Consider the following 27704-nt stretch of genomic DNA (forward strand, 5'->3'; position numbering starts at 1 on the left):
TAAAGTGTTGAATCATAAGTAGTATATTGCCGTGCTAAGCGCAAAAGTCGTATCTGCAGCCGAGTTCAAAATGAGAAATTCCTGTTAATAGGAGGTCCTTTGCACCTCCATGTATTTGATTCAAATGCAACTTTTTAAAAATATTTCCCGTTGATAAATGACCATAAAACATTGTAAGTAGGTGAAATATGTGACAAAGAACCTCCTGGTGACCGTAACTCGATTTTGATAAAAAGTGCAGATACGACTTTTGTGCTTAGCATGGCAGTATAGTTCTAGTTCAATGATGAAATCCCATCAAAGTAATAACCCCCTCTGAGAGTTTTTACTGTAGTTGTTTTAACACGTTTTGAAAATTGCCAGACGTAGGATTTTTTATATCAGACTGAGCCCAACAACGGGACTACAAAGGATTAACCATGTTGTCAGCCAGACCTAGATAAAATTTAAAACTATCTGCGAACTCAAATTTTCTGCAAAAAAGAACCCAGTACTCCTCCCAAGTCTTCTATTGCGGCCAAGAGAAAAAATGTAAAGTTGAAAGCGAGTAGAGTATACAATGCAACCAGCCTGTTTTTTCCCCTGCACCAAAAAAAAAAAAAAAAAAAGTAATATTGCAGAAATTTGTTTATAAAATATCAAAACTGTCTACAAACTTAAAAAAATTTCTACAAATTAAGTTCGTGCATTTGTCTATATTATCTTGGTCTGGCTGTCTCTGAATTGCATGTATAAGAATTAAGTAAACAACTTGATCCAGTATTCAATAACAAATTTATTACTTGGAGTTGTAACACTGACATAGTTAATCTGGGAATAGAATACAATACTGTAAGCCATCACTGGATTGTTTTCATTTCATAAATAATTTTAAAAGTATCAAACATTCAGCTTCTCACGCTGCACTCTTGGGACAAATTATACATCAATTAAAATTGGGGCGAGGTTTTAAGTCGTTTCATTTTAAAATTCACAATGTCAACTCAAGCACAAAATAGCAATGAACATAACAATTAAAGTTTTCAAGTTTAAAAATTTCCAGAACCATTTAATAGTAGCTTTTCAATATTTATTAGCTTTTATATTTGTACTTTGATATTTAAAATTCAAATACATTTTAAAGGTTTCCATTTTCGAACAACATACCTCTACTCGCAAACAAGGATATTCGCTTCCGTCGAAAAGTCTCCGGCTCGTGAATCGCTCCGATGGATTCGTAAAAAAGTTTTTTGCCAACCCAAATACCATGCATTTGCAAAATATCCTAGTAAAAATGAAAAGCCATATATATATAGAGATGTCGTTGCCCATTGTTTGTTTCTATTTATGTATATAATCCTGGCGTTCTAAAAAATTCAAAAAATGTTATGATTGCATTCAGGCAACTCTTTTTTTTTTTCTACTTCTTCAAACAAACCAGTAGCTTCAAAAACGAGAAAAGAACATGGGGAGGTGCGAGACAGTCGGTCCTAAACGACGAATTTCCCGATAAAGATGCCCACTAGGCCTATGGTGAGCATGACTGCCAGGTAGAGCATCGGAGACTGGGGCTGCTCCTGCAGCCTGTCGTCGAAGTGGGGCTTTGATGGCGCATCTTTGGAGCCCCCCAGGTGGTGGGCCCTGAGCTGTGAACCTGCATCGCTCTTTGGGTTCCCACGCTGCCTTAGCCTCTGCTCTTCCGCCTGAAAAATATACGCTGGATGAGTCTCAATGCACTGAAAGAAACATAACATTTAAGGCAACGGCACCAGTAACAGACAGTCGTAAGTTTGGATTTAAATAATAAGAATTTTAGACGGGTAAAACGGACGTTGCTGCGACCCATGAATACCGTGTAATAATCTAGTGTTATCAGAGTGAATTTTATGAGCCAGTTGGTATTTACAAGGCATTGGTGGAGGTTTATGAACAGCCACCACAAGGTTTGCCGGTGTTTCATGTTCATTTGAATTTAATAAGGTTTTAGTTCTAAAAATGAAGCACTTTTGCACATTTAGAGGAGAAAAGAGGAATTTTGTTCATTACCAGGGCTCCCAACACATTTTAGCCATAGAAAAGGATAAAAGAGGACCACTTTCAATCAAAAAGGGGACTAAAGAGGACCAGTTGGGATTAAAAAGAAGACCATTCATAGTTAAACCCAGGGAAGCACCAAAAGGCAAATTAGCTGCTTGCTGCTAAATCCGTGAAGATAATTCGCTAATCAACCATAATAATGATTTTTAATGATACAGTTCCTTGTCACCTTCTGTACAACTGAACTTTTTATCCATTGAATTATATTATTTTCTAACATTTAGTGAGGGAAGGGGGGGGGGGGGGGTAACAAGATAGCATGTAACTACAATCTTACAGAGTAACTTTAACTCAAAAATAATTTTTCTACTAATCAGCTAAGCTAAGTGACTGATGAATCATACCTAGTTAAGACTTTTTAGATATTTTTAACTGTAAGCATCCTAGCACATAGTCATTTGCAAAATTTTTCACATAACCAATTTAAACAGAATTCATTTTGAAATAAGGTACTGCAAGACAAGAAGATATAGTTTAGAGGTCATGAGGTAGTCTGCCACCCCCCACGGAGCCCTTGTTTTTAACACATATTTCCAAGTTTTATGTTGCCAAGGATTCCGAAAAAAAGTACTTTATCTCTTGAAATTAAACATAAAATGAGCTAATCTAAGGTAATGTATGTTAAAATAACTTCCGATTGTCAAAAATATTAAAATACTAGCAAAAACACCCGGCATTGCCTGGGTCAGTAATAATTGTGAGAAACAATCACTACTTTCATTCGTTTTCTGTTTTAACTGAAAGAACTCAAAACAGACCGCTTTGACGTGATTTAAAATCAAGTTTCTTCCTTACCCTTAAAAGTAAAATAGCAATAAGTACCGAAATTCAGAAGAACGAAATATTATTCAGCTAGAAACAAAAGAACGACATTTAAGCATATAAAAATTTCACTTGTTTTAAAGAAGAAAATCGGTTAATATATTTTCCTTGTCTTTCTTTTTTTTTGAACATAGTCTAAAAAAATTTTTCTACATGGCTATTGAAATAAAGATAAACAGTTTAAAAAATGTAGCCGCCCAAATCTCATTGTACTTGCTTTAGTTTTTTTGGGGGGAAATTTCAATTATATCATTCAATTATATAATTGTGGGTTTTTGGAGTGATTCAAAATGTTACCAAATTTGCGATAATTGTTTTGGGATACCCTGGATAATGCTCCCCCTACTTTTTAAAGCTGTCTGTTACTAATTTTCGTCTGTTACTAAAGGATATTATGGCCAAATACTGAGATATTTTTGGTGACCATAAAATGTTAAACATTTTCATTCGAAATGTTTCTGAAAAAGGTAGTAAAACTTGGCGAGTATTTGAAACTGTGCACAAAGACAAATTAATGGAAGTTTTTGTGCTGTTTATAGATTTACCTAATTTAGTTAGCGGATTATTTTATATTTTAACAAAAAGTTTTAAAGATCTTTTTCTATTGCCGATATTTTGGTTACATGGTGAAAGCCGAGAAACATTATGTAGTCTTTGGTGGCAAAAACAGCGCCAGTTGAAAAAAATGCGTCACGTTATAATTGAATCGTTATGATTAATTGTAACTATGTTCTTATTTCTAAGAAATTAGTATACATATTTAGTAACTGATTTTCAATTGTATGTTTGATGTATAAACTCGTTTGAAAGTAATAAACTTACAGATATTTTGAAAAGACTTTCTCCCACTATAGAAAAAATAGGCTTCTCTGCCTATATGTTAAAGCCCAATTGGTGAAAATCGCTTATGTGATTGAGAAAAATGGATGTCATCCTATAGAATAAAAAACGCTCATTTACGGTGCAATCACTTTTTCATGACCAGAACTTTGCAGGCCTGAGAAATTTTAGAAAATAAACACTTTCTATTTTCCCATTGTTGTATAAATCAATTGTATTTTTACTTTGTTCCATTATCGATTATTGCACAAATGAGGATAAAATTCCTAAGAAAGCAATAAATTTCACGCTTGCTCCAGAGAAGTCTTGATTCAAAATTTTCATCATGATTACTATTAACATTGCTGTAGTAAGGCAACGATATTTCGTAACAAGGGTTTAATATTTAATCATTTAATGGGGAAATTACATGAAATTTACTGTTTTACATCATTACTTTTTTAAACGGAGTTTTTTAGAAATAAATTACAGCCTATGTTGCTCCCTAATAATGTAGCTATCTATGGTGAAAAAAATTGTTAATATCGGTTCAGTAGTTTTGAAGCTTACCCCGAACATACATACATACATACAGAAGTAGCCATTCATGTATAAACATTAACAAGATGCAAAAAGATTGAACTCGCAAACACAAGAAGCTATTTTTGGCAATTCTGCATATCAAACACAAGTTCAGAAAATTGCACTGATGAAATGTTCTTGAAAAATACTTAAGCACAATTCAATGATTTTATACCGATATCAAGCACTAAAAAAACTTTTTAGTGCTTGATTTTTTTTTCAAGGCTTTCAAGCACTTGAAAAGGAAAATTTTTTTCAAGCACGAAGACGTCATAACTCCTCCCCCAAACCCCTCCATTTGCAAGATTTCCATGCTGCAACGGTTGAAGGAGCAGTAATGATGTCAATCTGAAGCAAAATAATACAGGGGAAAGTCAGGTTGAATAGAAACAAAGACAAGGGGCAAGCGGGCGCATGTCTGGGCATAACAAACATCAGCACACACTATCTTTTAACGTAATGAAAACTTTTAAAAGTCTGATTTTTAAGTAAAAGCAATATAAAAGCAGACTAAACGGACCAAAGTGTTAAAAAGCGGACCCTTAAAAATGAACTTTGGTGGGAAAAGTGCACCATTTGTGGAGCCCTGCATTACTCATCCTATCCGCCTCCTAGCTGTTACTGGGTATCATCAGAATTGTCGCTGTCTGTTACTGGGGGGGGTCAGACTTTTATTCGAAATTGAGCAAATAAAGATAGAATCAACTAATTCAGAGGATCCAGAAGCAGCCAAAAGTTTGATGAGGTGTAGTTGCATGAAAAAAAAAATTTAAAATTCTAAATACCGTATTTTCCTGCGTATAATCCGCGGATTATCTGCTAAAAAAGGCAAAGTTTATGAGGCGCGGATTATACGCAGCCGTGGATTATCTGTGATTTTTCCCCCCTCTTAACACCAACATAGGATTCACCGATCGAGACCGTACGCCGACTGAATGTTGTTTATTTTACGAAGCATGCATGTTCTTCTTCGCTGCCTGCCTGTATGTTGGTTATTTTACGTTGCTTGAATGTTCCTCCTGGCGATTCAGGTCATGTACAATAAGCAAGATTACAGTGAAATAGGTAGCCATTTGCACAAGATTAGACCGTTTGCTCCTTGTCTTGACTCTGTGTTTTTCAAGTAATTAGCGTACTATAATCAAGATTTCAAGAAGAAATCATTGTATATTAGATTATATTTCAGATTAATTTTGATTATGCCTTCAAAGAAATTACTTTTCACGTTTTTATTTTAGTTGCTCAAATGGTATGTGAAATTCAAACTTTATCTTTTTACATCGTATTATCCGCGGATTATACGAAGCTTTTTTTTCTTCCGGCCGATTTTAGGACCTGCGGATTATAGGCCGCCCGCGGATAATACACAGGAAAATACGGTACAATAAAAGGCTCAGAAAAGGGAGTTTATTTGAGAGCAATGTCTTACACATGTCTGTTACTGGTGCCGTTACCTTATACCTAGTGACAAACGTAACATTCAGAGACTGTTTCGTTGCTTAACATGAGTTTAAAACGTCTAATAATCATTTATTAGTGGGTTAGTGGCATTTTGTAAAATATTAAAACTTCTGTGAAATATTGATACAATAAAACACAGTATAAATCGGATAAATTGGTTTTCGAAACTAAATTACTATAGTGTGACGAACGTAACATTTTTGCAACCTTGAATTTGCAACATGAAATTCAACTCTCAATTTAGTTAGGTAGGTTTCAGTTAGATTTAGGTGGATATTATTGTAAAAAACAGTGCAATGCATTAGTTTCATTTTTTAACTTGATTTTTCATGCAGAATAACTCATTTTTCTTATAATGTAACACAAATGAATATTTCTTCAAAATATGAGGTGTGACAAACGTAACATTGAGGAGCATAACTCTGAAGTTACGTTTGTCACGGTGAAGACTCAATTAGTTTTGTAGACCATTACGTGTCTAAATATTAATTAATACTTAAGCACTGATACTTTGTCTTAAAAGTAGCACTTATATCATCAATTTTTCAACTTGGATTAAGTAAATACTTTTTTGTTGGCCTTGTGCAAAATTTATTTTTTTCTCCTCTGTTTTGAAGTGAAACTTTTTATGCAAGAGCTTTGGTTTTCTGATCTCCAACCTTTTTGTGTGACGGAAGTGACGTAGTTGTTTTTTAATTGTTGCCAGAAAAAATGAAAAATGACAGCATTTAAATTTAATTTTGTAAATAAAATTAACAATTTCAAAGCATTTTTGATTCCTCAGTCTTCTTGATTTTTTTTTTAAACCTTTTTTTTCCGTGATATTTGCATACGCTCTGCAGCTTTTTTTCCTGTCATTTTCTTTTTGTTAACCAGCCATTCTTGCTCTGCTTTAATCCTCTCTCTCTCTTTTCTGAGCCGCCGATTTTTCCATAAAATGCAACTCAACAAAATTCCACAAATCTGTGCTGAAAATCAAGTTAATTGGTGCAAAAATTACAAAATATTATACAGAGACATTGAAAAAACGACTATTTCAAAATACACATTTCATTCATTTTTTATTGAACTAAACGTTCGATAGATGCAGTGTTTTTTTCAAACGATTAAGTTCGTCACAATCAATATGTTACGTTCATCACACTGATAGTTAATTGTGTAAATAATTTAATAAAAATACAACATTTTGAATGAATTCTAGGAAGTTCTTGGGAAGAGAATAAAGCAAAAATTTTAGTTTTATAGTCCTATAAAAAGTGTGGAAAGAAAAATATGACGTTTTGTGATGAAGGCCGTTCAACATAGAATTCAAATTAGGTCCATATTCCACAAACTAGTCCATATTCCTTCTATTTCAATTTGAGCAAACAAAACCGAATTGTCTTGATGTTCAGATAGATAACTTTATTTTAAGTAAAAGCTCCTAACTTTATTTTGTTAATTTTATTTTTGTACTCGCTTTAAAGAATATACATAAATACATAGAAAAACTTCAAAAGCTATGCTTTTAACATTCTACCACCAATCTATAAATTTTTATTACTATGCAAGTATTTTATTTAAGTCCATTTAGTTTGAAAGTTAATTTCATTACACATGTTCACCCAACATTTACTGCCCAAATATTGCATTTTGTTCATCCCTTTCTGATTTATGGGGGAGTTTAATAACGATCCCCTCTAAAACCTTCATCCATACTGTTTATGAAACAAAAAAGTACTTACTCTCAACTGTTCATTCTCTCGGTTTAAAAGTTCAATTTCTTTTTTAAGGGTCTTGTTTTCATCATAAATTTTTTTTAGCTCTGATTCAATATTTGAAGCCTGAAAACAAAAATTTCATAACTTCAATACCAATTACATTGCGACATATGAAAAATACTTTTTTTTTTTTTTTGGAAACTCAAAATACGATACTGACAAGCAACAAACAGTCCTTACAAAAAAAGAACAATAAAGAAACAATACAAACAAAGCTCAAACAGAACCTCGGCTACGCCACTACAAACTATTGACAAATGTAAAATATCTAAGACAATATACTTTACATTTTCTTTCATTGATGCATCTTTTTTAAGTCTTTGAGAAAATATCAACAGAAAATTACAAACTGTATTTTTTATGTTCCAAAGTTTTGCTTTATGTGCTATTTCTGTACAAATTAAATGTGATCATTTTTAAAAATCAGTTTTTTTTAAAAATTTTCTAACAATTATATATACAAGCGTCCCTTGTATAACACGGTACTTCTACAATATAGTTTCGATATTACACGGTAACAAATTTGCCATTATTATAACACGGTTTCGATATTACACGGTACAAAACTTCAATTCATAACTACATGGTTTTGATGTAACAAGAATTTTAAAGGAGGAATTTAATTTTTGTTCAATACACTGTTAAAAAATGTATGATAACAACTGTAATAAGTTTTTACTTTGTTTTTATGAAAATTTTACCGAAAAATTGTCTGTCTTGGGCTCAAAAGTTTGGTTTCCCTGTATAAAACTAACTTTTAAATACATACTTGATGCTTCTCATCAGTGTTCTAAAAGCAAAAAAGTGAATACCATTTTGTTTCCAATGCATTGTAAGAAAATAACATTAAGATTAAACATAAGCTAAATTTGGCAAACGATAAATAAAAAATTTAGTCGAAACAAAATATGAAATAAAATAGAATGATTCTATTTATTTTATTTTAAATTTTGTTTTGTAGTTGCTCAGACAAACTTCATTGCTACAGAAAAGCTCAGATTTTTTTTTATTACAGAATGCGTTTTGTTCTTAGTACAGAAAGAAAAGTGGATATAGTTTTTCCTTGTTGTGCATAAGTTTTAATTTGAGGTATGTAAAATAATTAAGTTTTATCATTTAAAACAGCTCTTATTTTTAAATCAGTGGGTCTTTGTATGTTCTGGTTGCCAGCTTTCGTTTGTATGTTCTATTGAGCCGAAATTTCAGCTATTATAAAAATTTGCACCTCATGAAATTGGTTTCGATATAACACAGAACATGGTTTCGATATAACTTGGTACACGTTGATTTATGATATGTAGATGATTAATTAGGTTAAAAAATGAGTAAAAAAACCATTTATAAAAAAGTCTCATACAACACGGTTTTGATACTACATGGAACGAATTAACCATGGGTTATAAGAGGGATACTTGCATATATATATATATATATATATATATATTAATAACTTTAATATTTAAAAAATTCCTATTCATAAGCATACAACTCTTATAATAAACTAGAAGCTATAGTTCTTAACAAATGAAATCGACTCGAATTAAAATAAGAAATATTCTTAGGCATTTTATACATGTGCAGGTTTTTAATTAAATTTATTTACTGGTAAAATAGAAACTTTACTGAGTTAAATCACTAAATTCAACATCAATTCACATTAAAAGCATAACATAAAAATTATAGTTTAGTATGTAAGAAAAATATTTCTTTTTACTAGAAGAAGCAGCTTACATAGAAAAACATGATTTGAAATGTAAGTGGAACACAGAATATGTATTTACACACATAAACACAAAGCGGAAAGATTAATTATTAGTAAACCATGCAAACATGCTTGAATAGTATTTTAGGAGCAATAAAATCAAAAATGCAATCCAAATTTAAATTGCATCATATTTGACAGTAAACTAGGTAGCTAACATAAAATTTACTTTTAGGAGATGCTTCTATACAAATTTTACACTGCTAGATGGTAAAGATTTTCGAGAGTTACAAACATATGTGATTTATTACCAAAATTTGTGATACCCAATGTTTGATAAATTGCATCTTGTTTCAGTGCTCAAAACATCAATTTATGCTGAATAAATTTGAATGCATGATAAACCTTATAAATCCATATTTTACAATATTTATCCTGTTATGCATCACAAGGAAAATGAAAGATCTCTATATCATTACTGTCTGCAAATATGTCAAATATCTTTTGAAAGAAAATGAAATAAAATAAAGCAGTGTATTACTCAAACTCTCAAATACTCTTCAAACAAGAATTGTCATAATTTTCACAAAATCAAAAAAGATTTTAAAGCACTGCACTTTAATTAATACATATTATATGTATAGAAGGGCAGTTCATATATTTTGAATATGATAAACCATTTGACTAATAATTTTATCAGTTCATATACAAATATGATAGTTATTAAGTACAATTTAAAATAATTTTACGAAGCTGATACTAATCTAATGTAAATTCGATTTTCCCAGCTAACAAGTAATGTATAAAAAAAAATTAATTCGGTGCACATTATACTGTTTGGACCGCTATATCACTTCCTGTTAACTGATTTTTCATGCTAAGCATATTTCATTGTACATTTTAATAAAAGCATTGTTCTCAAAGACCGTGATCAACAATGAATTTTCAATTGAATGCTCATCTGCATTTCAGCATGAAATTAGTTAAAAACAATTATAATTCATGATCTAAATCTCGGATAACTCGAAGCTTATAACTCGAATATTCCTTTATCTCGAGTTTTCATCGGTTCCCAAACTCTTGAGACTGTAGTAGAAACTTCCCATAACTCGAACGTTTTAGCCGGTTCATTGGGACCAGGGTTGGCCAATATATATCAGTTGATATATATCACGATATATATCTGATATTTACTTAGAAAATATCATATTTTGATATTTTGGATATTTCATTTACAGTATTTTCAATATAAAAATTATATTAGCATAGTAATGTTGTTTCTTTATCATTGAAAATAACCAAAAAGTTATGCACTAATTTTTTTATGATGTATTAATATAGTGGCTCCCAAAAGTGTTCGTACACCTACGACTTTCAATGAAATAGGACCCTATCCATTGGTTAGAATTAATGTTTCGGAATAGGTATTTAATTATAAGATCTGTGATCAATTTTTAACAAAATTGCATGAAATTTTTAAAAAAATATTAAAATTTATTCTTTTTTAAATCAAAAACCAAAAAGTGCCAGAAATTTTATCTCACAAAAGTCTTCTTACACTTTAAAAAATGTCTATATATCATTGAATAATCTTTTTATTAAGTTATTATTTAGTAGAATATCATGCAGTATCAACAACACCTTTTAAACGTCTGGGAATAGATTTCATTCTTTTTTTTTTGCTTAATTTCTGGGTAAGTGTTCAACCACACTTCGAGTCGTACTGTTTCTAGCTCTATTTTCGTTTCAAAGCCGTATTTTTGTAATCTAGCCTCCAGATATCTCTAAATATGTTACATTAAGTTCAAATCTGAAGATTGAAGGAGTATTTTCTAAACTTCAGGACAATTTTTGAGGCACTAGACGAAAACGTTGAAAACCGTGTGCTTCTTATCGTTCGTTATCTTGATAAAAAAGAAAGTTGTTTCCGATAACCAAATTTTTGGCTAAGAGTTTAAAATTGGTTTTTAAAATATTTAAATGAACAGCATGATTCATTATTTCATCAAAAAATTCCAAACTGCCAAGTCCTGATGCCCATATGTACCCTCACACAACGACACCTTCACCGTCCTGATTAACTGATCCAACTAAGTTCTTAAGATTAAATTCCTCATTTTTTCTTTTATTTACAATTATACAACAATTTAACCAAAAATGCTGAATTCATTTTTATCTGTAAGTAAGACATAATTTCAAAACATTTTGAGCTTATTTATCACTGAGTTTGCGACGAAAAGCATAAGTTTTCTGTTTTTTACATGGCAAAGAAAATTTCTGCGGGAAGAGGTCCCATTTAATCCAGCCAATCAAAGAACTTGGCGAACAATTTTAAATGAATATTAAATGTAAAAAATTTCACTTAACTCAGCAGAAACTTTTACAGCACTCAAATGTGTATTTTTCATAAATTTAACTGTAAATCTCCGATCATGCTTTGTCAACTTTGCCGGTTGACCTTTTTTTACCTTGTTTTCGGTCCGATTCTTTTTTTTAAATTATTTTATCAAGCACTTTACAATAGAATGGAATACATTAACTAATTTAGAGACATTTCAAACCAATTTACCACTACTGTGAGGAAAAAATTCAAATTTCGAACGGTGTTTGTGGTTTTTTACGAATACCAGCCATTTTAAAGTAATAAGCACAATATTAAGGAATAAATAAACAAAAAATTAAAGCCAAATGACTTTTAAGGGTCAACACAATGCAAAAATAATTAAAAAACGACATATGATAACTTTAACCTTGAATTTATACGAAAATATTTGAGTGTACAATGACTTTTGTGGCGTATTATTTCTGTCTCTTCGTTTTTTGACCCATTTCAAAAAGCAGATCCGTCAATATTTTGAAAAAACTACAGGGTTTTATTTAGAATGATATAGGAAATGTGAAAAAATATTGGAATTCATATTCGAATTCAGTTTCGCGTTATTTTGGTTTTACTAAAAAATTTCAAAGTGTATGAACACTTTTGGGAGCCACTGTATATAATTAATATAGCAAACTAATATAATATTCCTTTTTTATTTTATATTCGTAAAATTATTAGTAAAAATAACATTTTAATTTATATTAATTATTAAACGTTACACACAAAAAAAAGTATTATGTCTTTGCACCAACTAATGCATTTTTTTATTTCTGAATCATACAACTACGCGAAAGTAGCTAATAGAAGAAAATTGAGTAAAGTAGCTAAAACAGAATTAACTTCATTAAAATTGATAAAAATGTAAAATGAAATTTTAGATAAAATTAAGGTTTATTTTCATTATTTATAAGTTTACATGTTGTTATAATATGAGAATATAAAGAGTGATTTAAGGATGCATTTACTATTTTAAAGACTAGTTAGTGCTGATTGAAAATATCGGATATATCAAAATACTTTAATTCGGAATCGCCGGGACTACGGCCATTCCGATATATATCAAAATATCGGTTATTTTCGAAAATATCATGATAATTTTGAACCCTGTTTGGGACTTCGAGTTATTGAGAGTTGACTGTGTATAAATGTACTAAAAATGTGAAATAACAGTAGGAATTCAATAAATAACTTTAGATTTCAAGCATAGAAGCATCTACCAAACCAATTAATTGAATGGTGATATGAGAACCTTTACCTTTGGAAATGTTTTGACAGTTGGCTCAGTCACAACTTTACTAACAGCTGTTTTGTCTTCTCCCTGAACTGCATTTGTGTCTAAATTATTCTGAAATAGGGAATCACACAGCCCACAAAATTAGGGTTTGAATGAATTTAGACATTTATTATGCAGGACAAACAAAGGATACATAAAACAAGACAACACACACACTGATGTTAGATACAAAATGTTATACTACATAAACAATGAGAAAAAAAAATCTATCAATGACAACAGGAACGGATTTAGCTTTTGAAATGCTCTGTACGAATGTAAAAAATTGCTCCTCTGTTGAAGTATTTCTCTTTCCAAAAAAAAAAAAAAAATCAACACTTTTTAGAAAATATACAAAAAAAAAAAACCTGCAACTTGATAATTAACGTAAATGTTCATAATATTCTTTTTCTATACCTTGCCTAGATTCCAAGGATAAAAAATCCAATGAATTTTTTACTATCAATCTAAGAACAATGATATGGGAGTTCTTTACATCATATACACATAAAATAATTGAAACATGAAACGGAAAAATAAAATATGTTCTATTGGTCTTTAATCATGAAAATTATGAAATCCCAAACATTTTAACAGGCTGTAAAGCCTAAACCATTTGAGATTCACCACAAATATTTTGAACACTTTCTTAAATACATAAAAAAAAGTAACCATGCCAAGTTTCATTAAAATCAGAGACTGTGGGAGTCTGACTACATTTTTTTGATTAACTTTTGCATTTTTTCAAAAAAAAAAAAAAAAAAAACATTAAGAAATAAAAAATATTATTGAAATAATTAATAAAATAAGCAGATATAAGGTAGCATATTGTAAAGAAACCTTCCAACAGTGAAAATGATTGAAATATTTGCAGGATGCAAAAAGATTGAAATCCCAAATAAGATATGCCGTTTTCAGCGAAGCACTTTCATTTGACGACGTTGTCATGTTTCTTTAACACAAGTTTTCGGCAGATATCATGGAAAATAAAGATTTGAGGGGGAAAAAATTGAAAGTATAGGAAAGCGGGGACTAAAAAATTAAGAGAAATCAGAGTGTTTTAAGATTTTTAAGAAAAATAGGAGTGTTATGAGGCCTGGAAATAGCAAAAAACAAGGAAAGATTTTAAATACCAAAAGAGAAAGCCGGAAGAATCTCATCTCTGTATTACTGAAGTAGCTCTTTGAAAAGTGTCTGGTCAATAGTACAAATCTTTGAACTATTTTGATTTCAGAATTATGATTTGCAATTATTATCAATTCTTTTCCTCAGCTAAACAGAGAAGGTGCAAGAAAGAACAAGAATCGAGGGTGCCCCAAACCTAAATTTTTAGAAGGGCGTAAATTTTCAATTTGCCAAATAGATCTCCAATTTTTGCCAAATAATGAGAATTTTGCAAACGGAACTCCAAATTTTTCTAAATGATGATAACTTTGCTGAATCGTCAGACACAATTAGTTGAATAAGGAAGTTTTGGAAGGTCACAGTAACCTCCCATTGGGGCACCCCTGAGAAGAATTTATAATTTCTCAGGAAAAGAAAGAACTTATAGTTAAACAGACATGCTTTTTTCTTTATCTATTCAATATGAATATTTGAAATTTCGCTCATTGATGAATTCTAATCACAGAAAAAAAAAAAAAAAAACTTAACAGGAGAAATAACAAAGTCATATGAGGAATAAATTTTATGAGAGTTAACACACATAAACTCCCCCCTCCCCCAAAGAATTTGTTAGTTTTACCAATTCATTTAAGCTACACATAGCAAGCACAAATCCACATAAAAGCATTATAAGTGCTTCATGCAATCAAAACTATTAATTATTTTAGATCTTTTAAAAATCAAAACATGCCTGATTAGTTAATTTTGAAGGGAATTCTAAAACAGATTTAAACTGTGTTACATATTAAAAATTTTAGAAGCTCTTTAAGAAATACATTCAAAAGAAGAATTAACTTATAACAATGTCAGCAAGAAAAGTATCAGAATTCTTAAAATGAAAAGACAAAATAACATAGTGAACACCATAAAAGAAAGATGACGAACTATCATAACTCACATTTTTGACAGTTTCTTCAGGCATATCAAAGACACATCTTAGTTTGGAATCCATAAGGCTTTCAGGTGGAGGATTTTGCCACTGGAAAATAGAGTAAACATTTTTTTTTAAACACAAGATTGCTTTTTTTAAACTTAAAATGTTATGCCATTTTTTCAAAATCAAATGATAAAAATTACACTAGAAGTGAGTACCTTCTTATAAAGTGCAAAACAAATTTCATCATTTTTTAATTTCAGTACGACACAGTTTATATTGATTGTATGGTCAACCACGTAGTTCCAAACTATCAAACTAAAAAAGGGACTTGAATCCAGGGTTAGAAAATATCTCATATTTTTGAACCTTGGGTATTTACCACACCTGGGTTTTACCCCTTTATTTCCTTGATAGTAATCATGTTTATGATTGATGCTAATCTACATGTATCATGTAGCAAACAAAATGTTTAGACCACATGTTTCGAGGTTATAAAGAAGTTTTAGAAAGCAAAGAAATTGTCCTTACAGTTTGTTTCTGCAAACAAATATTACGAATTACTACTTTAACGCAAATAGTTGTTGATAGATTTTCCTTGAATATTGGTTTTTTAAAAATCTATATGGAAATGCACTGCTTAAAAATTGTATAAAATTGCATAACATACATAAATAGCCGAAAATTTTCTAGCAAAAATGTAATCCAATGAAATATTATACTGGTACCCCTACCATTAAAGGTGTCCTGATTTGGCTTATGTAAATTATGGCAACCCTACCTTTAGCTCCTTTTGAAAAAGTTTTAGCTCTAATGCACCCTGATTTCCCCCCCCCCCCCCCCCGTATTGTAATCAATAAATATTCAGAGATAATTTTAAAAAAAACACCAAAATCAGTTTTTTTTTTTTTTTTTTTTTTTTTTTCAAATTTAACAGCATAAACCAGGGCAAAATACAAACCCTCCTCATAACTCCTATCCCAAACTCCCTCAGCTGTTCTCCCCCCTCCCCAGACAGTAACAGTGCACTTCCTGACACCTTATCCCATTCAATAACTAGGACTGAATCAAAATTACAACAACAATTACAACTTTAATCTGGCAATCAGCTTCAGTCAAATAAACTATTTTGCACCAAATTTACAACCAGCAAAGAAGAAATATAATGCTCAAACGTGAACAGATAATCTAATATAACGGGAGTTGGAAAAAATATTTGTTTATACTTACTAAATTATCTATGTTTACATCTCCATCCGGAACAATCATTGTCTGGACCATAAATTTGTGTTTATTTTTTTCATTTGGATTATAATCAAATGGTTGTAGCATAACTAAAAAAGGCAAAACATTTAAATTAAATTATAAATACAAAAAAAAATAGGTTAGGAAATCAGTGAATAGTTTTCAATTATTCAATAAACTTTTGCTCTAAAAAAGCATACACAATATCAATGATCAAATTGCAAACTTATAAGGTTTGTGATTTTTTTATATTTTTTTTAAAAAATCAAAAAGGCTGATTTTTTTTTATTTAAATCAGATTTTTTTTTAAATTAAATTCATAACTATCTATTACTTTACATTTATAAACATAATATATTTCATACATTAGATGAATTTATTCAGCTTACTGTTCAAACTAAGATAAGTTCTCTAACTATTCAATATATTTTTTAAGATTTATAAATATGTTATAATACTTAGATAGGAAGTGATTTTGTTTTATGCTTTGCTTAAAAATAAGGTTTCCATCATCATGTACGTTTGAGTGCAAAAGAATATGTTGAGCAATTACTTCTCTTAATTATATCTCAGTGATGGTGTATGAGAAAAACTGAAAATTTTTATTTGGTTCTATACTGAATTGAACTGTAATTTTGGAGTAAAAGCAATATTTGCAAGAAGGAAAATCTGTTTCACACACATCAAGAGGGATCTATGTAGTTTTGCCTGTTGAAGTTAAGATTATATAATGCAGTGTTGTTAAATTTAGAGCAACACATACAATTTTTAAAAATATTTTAAAATACTAATGTCTTGTTTTCAGGCTAGTTGATTGAGCTTGCAAATTAGAAAGAGCGGGTTTTATAAACGAAATTTTGTGTAAGATCTAATTTTAAGTATGAAATTTTGTGAAGGGACCACAAAACAAACTCAATGTACGTCTGGATCAACCTATGCAGTGGCAGCTCCTCTGTGCATATGAGCATGTGGTTTTACAAAACTAAGATTTATTAATTTTTTTAACTGAAATAAAGTATACTTAAATACACCTTCAGGCAGGGTTCGATTAAAAAAAATCATCAATTTAAATCAAATGATTTTTTTAACAAAATCAGTAATTAAAATCAGTTTTACTTGTATAAATTAATTTTTCAGTTTTAGAATATTGTGCTCTAAATTTAACTACACTGCATTATACTATCTTAACTTCAACAGGCGAAACTACGTAGATCCCTCTTTCTGTGTGTGAAACAGATTTTCACCTTGCAACATTGCTTTTACTCTTAAATTACAGTTCAGAAAAAAATAAAAATATGCAGTTTTCTTATACACCATGACTAATATAGTTCAGAAAAATAGTTGTTCAACACATTATTTTACCCTTAGAATGTAAATGATGATGGATACCTTATCTTTACACAAAGCATAAAACAAAATCACATCCTATCTAAGCATCATAATGCTTTATAAATTTTTTAAAATGTATTGAATAGTTAGAGAACTTATCTTAATTTTAAAAGTAAGCTGATTGGATTAATCTACTGTTTTGTATGAAATATATTATATTTATAAATGTAAAGTAATTAATATCAACACATTTTTGAAGATTTAAAAAAAGTCAAAAAAATCCGATTTATATAAAAAAAATCGAATTTAAATAAGAAAAATCAAGACTTTAAAAACATTTAAAAAAAAATACGAACACTGCTTTTAGGTAATTTTTCCAAAAAGAATCCTTCTCCGACCTCCCCCACTCCTTCTCAAAATGCTAATATGCAGCTTAAGTAATGTTGATTATTAAAAGTGTTAGATATTCCCTGGATCACCATGTGTGAACAAAGAGCACTCCAAATACCAGCTTATGGTTGCAAAAGCGGATGAGAAGAGCAAGAGGAAAAGAACCACTGTATAAAGCTCCAATCACACAAATTCAATATGCTCCTGAGAAAGGTTGACATATTTGGCTACTTATCAAAATCTTTTGATATTTGGCTCTCAGCTAAATTTTGCTGCATGCTTTATGCACGGCAAGTGGATTCAGTTGTTACATCAAACATCTTTGAAGATATATATTGTCTACCTTTCCATTATCTCAATTTTCATGGATAAAAATCCCTAAAACACTTTCAGAAGCATTATGAGCAATGGGAAGACAGACTAAGAGCTCTAACCGTGCTTTAAATTGACAAAAAAAAAAGGATAAATCATACACTCAAACTCAGTAAAAATGTTATTGATTTCTTTGCCTCAAATAATAAATAAAATTTAAAAAAATATATTCAAACAGAACTTGTAAGTTTTGAGTATCTGCATATTCAAATTTCAAACTTTGTTGTGTGAAACTTCATTAGATTGAACGAAGAGGCGGCTCACCTGCTGTGTGCTTGATATACCAACAAATTTTAAGCAAAAGTTCAGAAAACTAACAACCCTACACGTTAAATATTTTTTAAACTATAAGAGTGTTATAAATAATTCCTATAAAAGAATTATGCATTCTCAGGAGTTGCTCAGGAATTTTGGGGCCTGTCACAACTGACTTTTTTGTGCCCCCCTCCATACCCTTCATCTCTAGGCCAATTTCTGAATGTGATCCCCGTAAGATTCGTCTCTTATATAAGAATTACTGAAATTTGGCTCATTAGATTGCCGGTATCTTTCTAAATTTTTAAGATATTCAACTAGAATTTGATTATGAGCTAGAAGATGTACTTGAGTTGTTACAATTTGCTACCTTTTTTGCGCATGCGTAAGGAAAATTTAAATACTTTAAACATTCATATTACATCTAATTTTCAAAATATTTTATCTTCCAATTTTAGCATTATATTTCTCTTGTATGATGTCTAATATTCTGAAAGAATGTGTTGATGTTATCATTTATGTTTTATTTTCTAGATTCATTTTTAGCCAGCATGAAGATGATTTTGACAGCAGATGATACTTAAATAAAAATATAATTGGCCGTAGAATGAAATGCGTTTTTTCCCCCATGAAAGAATTAGATAAAAAATGAAATGCATTCAAAATATTCTTAAGAATTTGCTTTTTAAATAAAAATTTGAATAGAAAAGGCTGAACATTTACTTGAACATTCATCCAAAGTAGTATTAGTTTTTATTTTCGACCTATATCAATTATTTAACGATGAATTAATTTTAGTACTCTGTTACAATAAACTGCTACATTATTAAATATGCTGCTTTACTAAGGTATAAAAGTCGTATCTACAAATTACTAAGGAAAAAAGTGGTAACAGCGCAGATACCACTTTAAAGGCTTAGTATTTGTCACTTACGGTTAAATTGCCTTAGCAAACTAAGCAAATTTGCAGTTACGACTTTTTTCTTAAAGCTTTTTTTAATATTTTGCGTTCACAAATCGCCAAAAAACTTGAGATTTAGGTAAATTAAATTACTAACGACCACCTGGTGACAATAACTCAATTTTGATAAAATGTGCAGATACGACATCTGTGCTTAGCACGGCAGTATAGGTGATTTAGTTTTTATTAGAAAATGACAGATGGAGCATACCTTTCATGTGAAAAAAAAGTTACAGAACAATTGGTCTCTTATTTCTCGAGAAATCCGTAAAAAATATGAATTTTTGAAAGTGTCCTAATACTTTTGGTGATGGAGTGTAAGCGCCCTAATTTTTTTTTTTTTTAAATCAATAGTCACTATGTAAGTAATGTAGCTACGGAGCAGACGAGTTTGATATTCACACTTGGAAGTATGTGAACAGAAATATTAATGAAACTATAAAAACAATAAGTATTTAACATTTATTAACAAAACTGCTTGAATGTACACAATGAATTTCAACTATACCTGAACATCCAATCTTAATTACTGGAAAAATTACCGTTTATTTACATTTGGGGCCCTTTGAATGATAGAGTGGGGCCTGCTTACTTGCAAAAGGGCATCTTTACTGCCCAAGGCACCCTTGGGCAAAGTTTCAAGTAGCCCATTAGTGACGAATTTATCATGAAACAATTTTGAGGGGCACCCCACGACATTAGGGCTCTGAAAGGATCAATTACACAAATATTATGCACTAACATGCTTTGAATGTGGATGTAAAATATTTTTAACACTTTATACAAATCAAATACTAAACCCAATATAATTTATCACCTTAGATGCTTTAAAATTAACTGTTTTAATTAAGAACATTGTCACAATGATTATACCACGAGGGCAAGGTTATTAAATAAAACCATACTTCATTTGAGTTTTTATAAATTAAGTAATATTTCAAATATAAAATAGTATACAATTAATTTTAAAAAATCATTGCTTCATTCCACGTAAGCGTTTGACATAATGATAAAGAAAATAAGCAGTAGCTAATGACAAGAATGTTTTTATTTCATTCTTCAGAAAAAAAGTTAATGATGAGAAAATCCAAAACTTAATAATACACAAGAGCCCTTAAAGTTTATTCATATATTAAAGTTGAGCATTTAAATTGCATTATTTGTTTTATTAAATAAAAAATTAAATTAAACTGGGTGAAATTATGATTGAAAAAAATGAAAAACGTCTTGAGTTTATAATTTTGTCCAGCAGTGCATTTAAATGTTTCTCATTAATTTTCAAAAACAAAACATTTAGAAATCACTGATGGCAACATTTATTCATTCGATAGCTTTAAATCAACGTTTTCGAAGAAAATTTTATTGTATTCCTGGATTTTTTACTTATGAGTTTTTACTTTTGTCCAGGTTTCACGTAATGATAAAATTAGGTAATGATATTAAATTTTCATATTCTCTAACTTCATTAACTTTTTAATTTAACTGACGAGTTGTACTAGTTTTAGAACTATTCTTTTAACCATTCATCTTTACTTTAGTGAAAAAAAAATAAATTGAGTTAAGCTATAATTAAACCAAAAAAAAATTTTTTTTGAGTTTATAATTATGTCCACAACTGCATTAATGAACAGAATAATCAGACGAATATGCATATTACTAATTAAAACACAAGCAATGAATCTGTATCGAATCTTTGTAAAACATTAATGTCCCAAAAACTTTTTGAAAAATGGAAATGTTGAAAATCCAAATATCTATCTAGTAAAATGTTATCCCACTAGATAAAAAACAATTAAAACTGAGTTGGTTATTCATATTGATCAAACTAATAACACGAATAAATAATTTGCTGATTATAAATAGAAAATGTATTTATCGAAGTAAATTACATCAAAATTAAATTTCGATCTGGACTCATCCAATGATTCTTTTCAAGAGTTTTTTGGTTTTACTTGTACCCACTTAATACCAGTTTTCATATATCTTATAAACAAAGATGTTATTCTTTTGCATCAAATACTTGCAAATTTTAGGGAGCCCACAAATACTCAACAACATCGAAAATCGCTCAGAATAGCGTTTTTGGAGCCCCAATATCAAAAAATCACTGGCCCTAATATTACAAAATATGGCCTTACAAATTGCATTTTAAGACTTGAGTTTAAGAAAATATTCGTGCAAGGGTCCCCATGCCTTTCTTTAATATCACAAGCAATGGGTTTTTCAAACGACACTTACAAAAAAATCTAAGTTGAATAGCCCCTGAATGTAAAAAATTGTTTAAAATTTTTGAACCATAATTTTGAATAATTTTCCTGGGAAATGCTCCAGATCCTTCTATCCATAAAATCTTCAAAGTTTGACTAAAGTTGCATTTTTGAAACTTCAATTTCGAAAACTTGAGGAGAAGGAGCAGGAGGAGAAGGAATTGATTTCTATCTATTAAAAAAAAATAATTGATCGGAAACAGTCTCTGAGCTCCTTCCCTCACTGTAACGTTAACGTCAATAAATATGGCCTATAATCGCGTTTTTTAAGGCCTAAATTGCGTTTTTAAAACTAAAAGTTCCAACATTTTGACCCGATAGCTTTTGATTTTTTTTCCTATCTGATCGAAAAGTTTATTTTTTTTTTTTGAATGTGCTTCTTTAAAACTTTTTTATGGTTACGTCACTGCACGCAGGAACAGAATTCAAGCAAATTTGGTGAGAACTAGACAAAGAAGAAGTGCCTTTTGTTTGATTCAAAACAGTTATATTCTCCAGAAATTGTATCTGCATCAATGATACAAAGGAAACGAATGTTTGAAAGAGGACTTAGAGAGAGGAATATTTTCATACCCTAGGAAAAAATAGAGAATCATTGCAATGAGTCCCTATTTTGTGTGTTTATGACTGTGTATCTATGATACGCAAAGTGAGGGGGCGCCATAAGGCGCCCCTAATTTTATACAATCGAGGCATTTTATACGATGAGGGGCACCGAAAGGCGCCCCTCATGAAAATGTCATTTTCGTGCGAATGTTGTGTTCCGTCGAAACGAGGGGGGCCTTGCAGCGCCCCCTCATTTCGTGGCGCCCGGGGCGATTGCCCCCCTTGGGACGGCCCTGGTTATATCAATATAAATTCTTCAGGTGTAAAATTTGATGATAGCTGAAATTTCATTTCAATAAAACCTATAAAACACGTTATTAACTTTTATGAAAATAAATATGTAAAAAAATAAAAAATGAAGAAAAACAAGACAAGGGGAGGGGGGGGGGGAGCAATGTATTTACCAACTTCATTTGCAAAGAACAAAATGCACATTATCAAAAAGAAAATCAGAGAATTTCTGCATCAATAAAGTTTGTCTGTGAGCAACAACTACAAAAAAAAAAAAAAAAAAAAATCCATAGATCTCTATCTCCTATAGACTCTATTGCTACATTATTTTTATTTTTCATTTGACAAATTTCAATTTTTTTTTCAAACCCAAATACACCAAAACCGTTTTTTCATCTTTTATTGATTGAACCAATGTTTTATGAAAATTGCAAATTTTGTTCCGTTTAATGTCGAAACCGTGCAGTACAAGCAGGGGCGGCAAATAGGGGGGTCAAGAGGGGCGGTCGCACCCCCAAATTTTTTGAGAGAAGTAATAAAAAAATGAGCAGCTTCAATTTATGTAAATCGCAAAACCATGTTCATGAAAAAAGAATCTTGCTGGTTCTCCGTAATTATTGATGAAACTTGACACATTTCCAAACATGAGCGAGTGTTTTCTGTTTTTGGAATGATTTATTAGAAATCCTTCAATCCTTTACGGGCCTTTTCAAAACAGAAAAAACTGATGATGAATCATGGTTAATTTTAACTAAAGACGTAATTTCCTCATATAGGCTAAATATTTCCTTCTTGTGTGCTCTGTGTAATTATGGTTATGAGGCTCGTGCAGTGGTGTGGCTGCATGATTTTCACAAGAAAATGCCTTGGTATTTTATATTCATTGTTACGCTTATATTTTAAGTGTGTCTATTTAATGAGTGTTCACCACCATTTTCTTTTTCCAGAAACACATTTCAGCTACTCAATGCATAGTATAATTTCATATTATACTTCTTAAGGTACAGATGTGATTTACCCCCCATTTGGCGACATCCGATTTTTTTCATAAAATTGAAATATTTTTCTCGCCAATGAGGCGATAATTTTTTAAGCATGGCATCCCTGGTGAAACTAACCTGTGTTTGACAACGCGAAGGCAATCTTGTTCAAACTTGTTTACTTGGGTTGTTTACTCGGTTTCACGCAGGAGAGATACGTGTTGTTTCGTGCAATATACCTTACAGGAAAGCTTATTTTGTTTTTGTTAGTTTAAATTCAGTAGTTGTGTTTTGAAGTAAAAACATTAGAAAATGCCAGTTTCTTCAAACTTGAACGTTAATTAAAAGTTAACTCCAACGTGGTGTGTATCTGTAATGTGCCATTGTCATATGATGTTTTGTTTTGGACTGAGTGTGAGGATTTATACCATAAAAAAGTTCTTTATTTTAGAATCCAAAAAAAAAACTCTCACTTCTGAAATTCTTTGTTTTTTACAAATCCTTGAGGGGTTCTTGTAGTTTTTAACTTTATTTTTACTGTATATAAATTAATTTTACAAAAATAGTACGGTTATTTTGTTCTAAAAGTTAATTCTTATCGATGCCACGAATTATTTAGACATATTCTATTAACGTGCCTCCTTTAGGTCCTGAATTTCTGAAAATAAGTTAACTCCAGCATTTTATAAAAATATAAAGGTGTTATTTTATGTAAAATATAATAATAGGTATTTTGAGAGTGTCTGTATAGCAAATAAATGTATGGTATTTTTGTATTGTTTATGTTTAGGATGTTTTGTTGAGACATTTCTACTTTTCATACATCGAAATTTGAGTAACTAAGCGCTTTTTTGGCTGAAGTAGTTATGGATTTTTGGGATGTTTTCCGCTTTAAACATCGCGATTTGAATTGCTTTGCTCTTTTTTAGCAGAGTATGAGAAAAGTTTTTGTTTGATGAAATGCATGTTATAAAATAGCTTTTATTTCTATTGGTACATATTTCATTGGTTAGCTGTTATAATAATTTGTCAATTTAAGCATTTTAAATACTTTCTAGTAATTGTTCTTTGTGTACAAAACCTTTCTAGTTTCTGGTATTTTTGAAGCATATATTCGTGATGTTTTTTGTTGTGGTTTTATGTTGTTTATATATATATTGTGTTCTGAAGTGCTTTGATCATGTTTTTTATCTGATTTTTTCCTGTTGGCGCTAAAAAAGCATCGCTAAAAACGATGTATGACATATATCGTCATACATCGTTTTCTTGGCGACGCTTTCTTGGCGCCAACAGGAAAAAGTCGCCAACTCAACAAATATCTCAAAATATCTCACATCAACAAATATCTTTCCTGGGGGCTCTTTAGCTATGCAATCTCGAAGTGACTCAAGAGGGTCTTCAAGAGACAACAAAAGATGGTCTTTTAAACCACAAAGACCCCCCTTGATAATTTCAAAGCAGTGATTTTGCAAAACGACACTTTCAATAATGAAAAAGCTATTGTCCTTTAACATGTCTTCTTTTGAATGCTTATTCGCTTTGTTTGTATTGTGGAGAGTTTTTGAACAATGCCTTACTCCAATCAAAACATCTTCAATCAGCTAAACTTAATTTTTGGAATGTTCATGCTTCAGTTCAAGCTACAATTGAAACTATTAATAAATTTCACGCAGATGTATATTTCAACCAAGCGTGGATCATTTCAAAAAAATTCTTACTCCAAGATAATTTTTAAAAAGAGCACAGAATATTCAAATGACTTTAGAAGAGGTGACCAAAATGCATATTGATTTAACATATTGTATAAAACAATAGAATCAGTTTCTAATAAAATTAGCACAAGATTTGATGATAAATATTTTCCTGTATTGTTAGCTCTCTATTATCTGGATTAGATATTGAAAACAAAAAATAAAATGTTTCAATTATGAGTAAAATTTTTAGCATGAGGCAAGAAGAATTGTTTAGAGACTAGACTAGACTGTTCAATGATGAAAAATGAAGACCATAACAATTTTTAAAGTTACCAGGGTGATTCTGATGAGCAAGATGTGAAACGCATGTTTTCACACGTAACTTTGTTACTTCAATTATTTTTCAACTATTCCAATCAGTTCAGCTAGTAGAAAAAAATCATTTTCGTGTCTGAGGAAAATAGAGAATTATTTTCGTGGTACAATAGGGACAAAAAAAAATTACTGGAAAAAGAGCATGACACTGGGCATTGCTGGATTAGAAACTAGATTTCCTGTTCTTCCGTATTTAAAAGATCAAGCATCAAAACTTTATTAAAAGATGAAAACTGTAGTATCAAGATACTTTGTAAGATAACATATTATAAAATAAATTACAAATTTTGTCACAAAAATTTAAATTGCTTTTGAACACAAATTTTTATTAATTCTAAACATGTATCATGATTACTTGCTGCTAGCCACTATGTGTTTTGTTCCATAATGAGGTGATTCATATTTAAGAAACTCGACCCCCCAAATGAAATGCTGAAATGCTGCCGCTGAGTACAAGTACCGTGTTATATGAAGGACGCTTGTACATGTTTGACTATGTAATAGTCGATATAAAAATGTTCCGTACTTTTCCATTATACGCCCACTGTTCTGGGAGAGATGGGGGGGGGGGGCAAAAAATATTCGCCCCAAGCGCCATCCTCTCTTAATTTGACTGAGCTCAAAAGTGACGGAAGAACATTTTGCAAATGAAAGTTTGTAAAAGGTCTATTTTTAAGACATGAAATTTTGTGAAGTGGCTGCTGTTATGATATAGAATTTTGTGAGACGCAAAGCGAATCCAATTTGCATCGAAATCGGCCTGATTAAATACATTCATCAAAATCACAGAATCTTATCATTACATTATTCACAGTCAAATTTTTCTCATATTCTCTTCAATATTGAGGTTTATCACTGAAAAAAGAAACAGCATAATATGAATTGGATTTAAAAAATAAACAACGAAATCTTATTACTTACCAGCAACATTTATTACTTGTTTAGGTTTTAAAACTCCACTATTTGGGCGAACACAATACTTTTTTGGAGCTGTGGTTTTCACTTTAAAACATACACGACGATCTAGAGGGTTCACCAATTTGAGAGTTGAAGTGACTACATCCGTAAATGGACCTTTAAATGCAAGTTAAAATATCGTTAGATCGTTATACACAACTTCTATCTTATTAGTATCATATGGCGTACGAAAAATTCAGTATTACGATCAAACAACACAGGAGTAAACAAATAACAAAAATAAGAACTTGATAACACTTTTCAGAGCAAGCGACAAAGTAGTCAATTTGATTTGCGTAAATTACCAAAAATAAAACATCGTTCATATTTAATTATAGCTAAAAAGAACACATCACCAAGCGAACAGGAAAAATTAACAGGGAAAAGTACAATTTGCACACGTGAGAAGTTTCAGATTCCGCTGAAATTTAACACACGTCAAATTTGTGGACATATTTCAAGCTGATTATGTCAGGAAGATATGGTAAAATCGATATTTCACGGAAAAACACCAAATTAATGCATTTAAGATGACTAAAAAAGGAGATAAATAGAGGCTGAATTCAATATGGCTTCTGAGGTAGTATAAAGTAATGTGTTTGGAACTTGCCTACAAAATGAAGCTCTGTAGCAGGTTCTAGAATCAAAACTTGCTCTGCTTTATTAACGTTAGGTTCTTTTTCCATGATCAGTTCTTTGACCATCGACTTCTTTCAGGAATAATAAATTAAAACATGAAGTTACATAGAGCTATTAAAACATGAAGTTATCGCCCCTGAGGTTCTTATTTCGGGCACAGTTTACTCGAGGACCCAAATGCGAAACCTCTACCCATGCGCTATCAATAGCTGGCGCATGATGTCACACAATCAGGAACCAACGAACCGACCAACCAGCTGAGCCTTCAGACTTTAATTCAGTGAAAGTAGTAGTTACTGACAAAAATTTTGTTTTTACTATAGTGCCTAGAAAGAATAGTGTGCCGATCGGCGCTTTTTCCCCTTCGATTCTTGAAGACAAAATGTATGAAAACCGCTAGAGGGCAGTGGGCTCGAGGTGTACGTTCAATTTCGCGGTGTTTACATTAGCAGACGCGGGATTTTGTTACAATTTAGTTCCGCGTTTCTCT

The 27704-nt window shown here is 30.8% G+C and overlaps 1 protein-coding gene across 2 annotated transcripts; it reads right to left on the minus strand.

The window, feature by feature from the left end:
* Positions 1-755: 755 nt before the first annotated feature.
* LOC129229204 (vesicle-associated membrane protein-associated protein B-like) lies at positions 756-27462 on the minus strand. Of its 2 annotated transcripts, XM_054863465.1 has the most exons (7): positions 27186-27462; positions 26540-26692; positions 16144-16247; positions 14938-15018; positions 12858-12947; positions 7485-7583; positions 756-1682 (listed from the first exon to the last, which is right to left on the minus strand). In XM_054863465.1, exons 1-7 carry the CDS (start codon positions 27277-27279, stop codon positions 1470-1472), a joined length of 834 nt encoding a protein of 277 aa, XP_054719440.1. In that variant the 5' UTR covers positions 27280-27462; the 3' UTR covers positions 756-1469. The 2 variants fall into 2 exon arrangements, with proteins under 2 accessions (XP_054719440.1, XP_054719441.1); XM_054863466.1 differs by lacking the exon at positions 12858-12947 and having other exon boundaries at positions 27186-27460.
* Between the last annotated feature and the right edge of the window lie 242 nt (positions 27463-27704).

The sequence above is a fragment of the Uloborus diversus genome, chromosome 9 (genome assembly GCF_026930045.1).
Source record: "Uloborus diversus isolate 005 chromosome 9, Udiv.v.3.1, whole genome shotgun sequence".
Lineage (NCBI taxonomy): Eukaryota > Metazoa > Arthropoda > Arachnida > Araneae > Uloboridae > Uloborus > Uloborus diversus.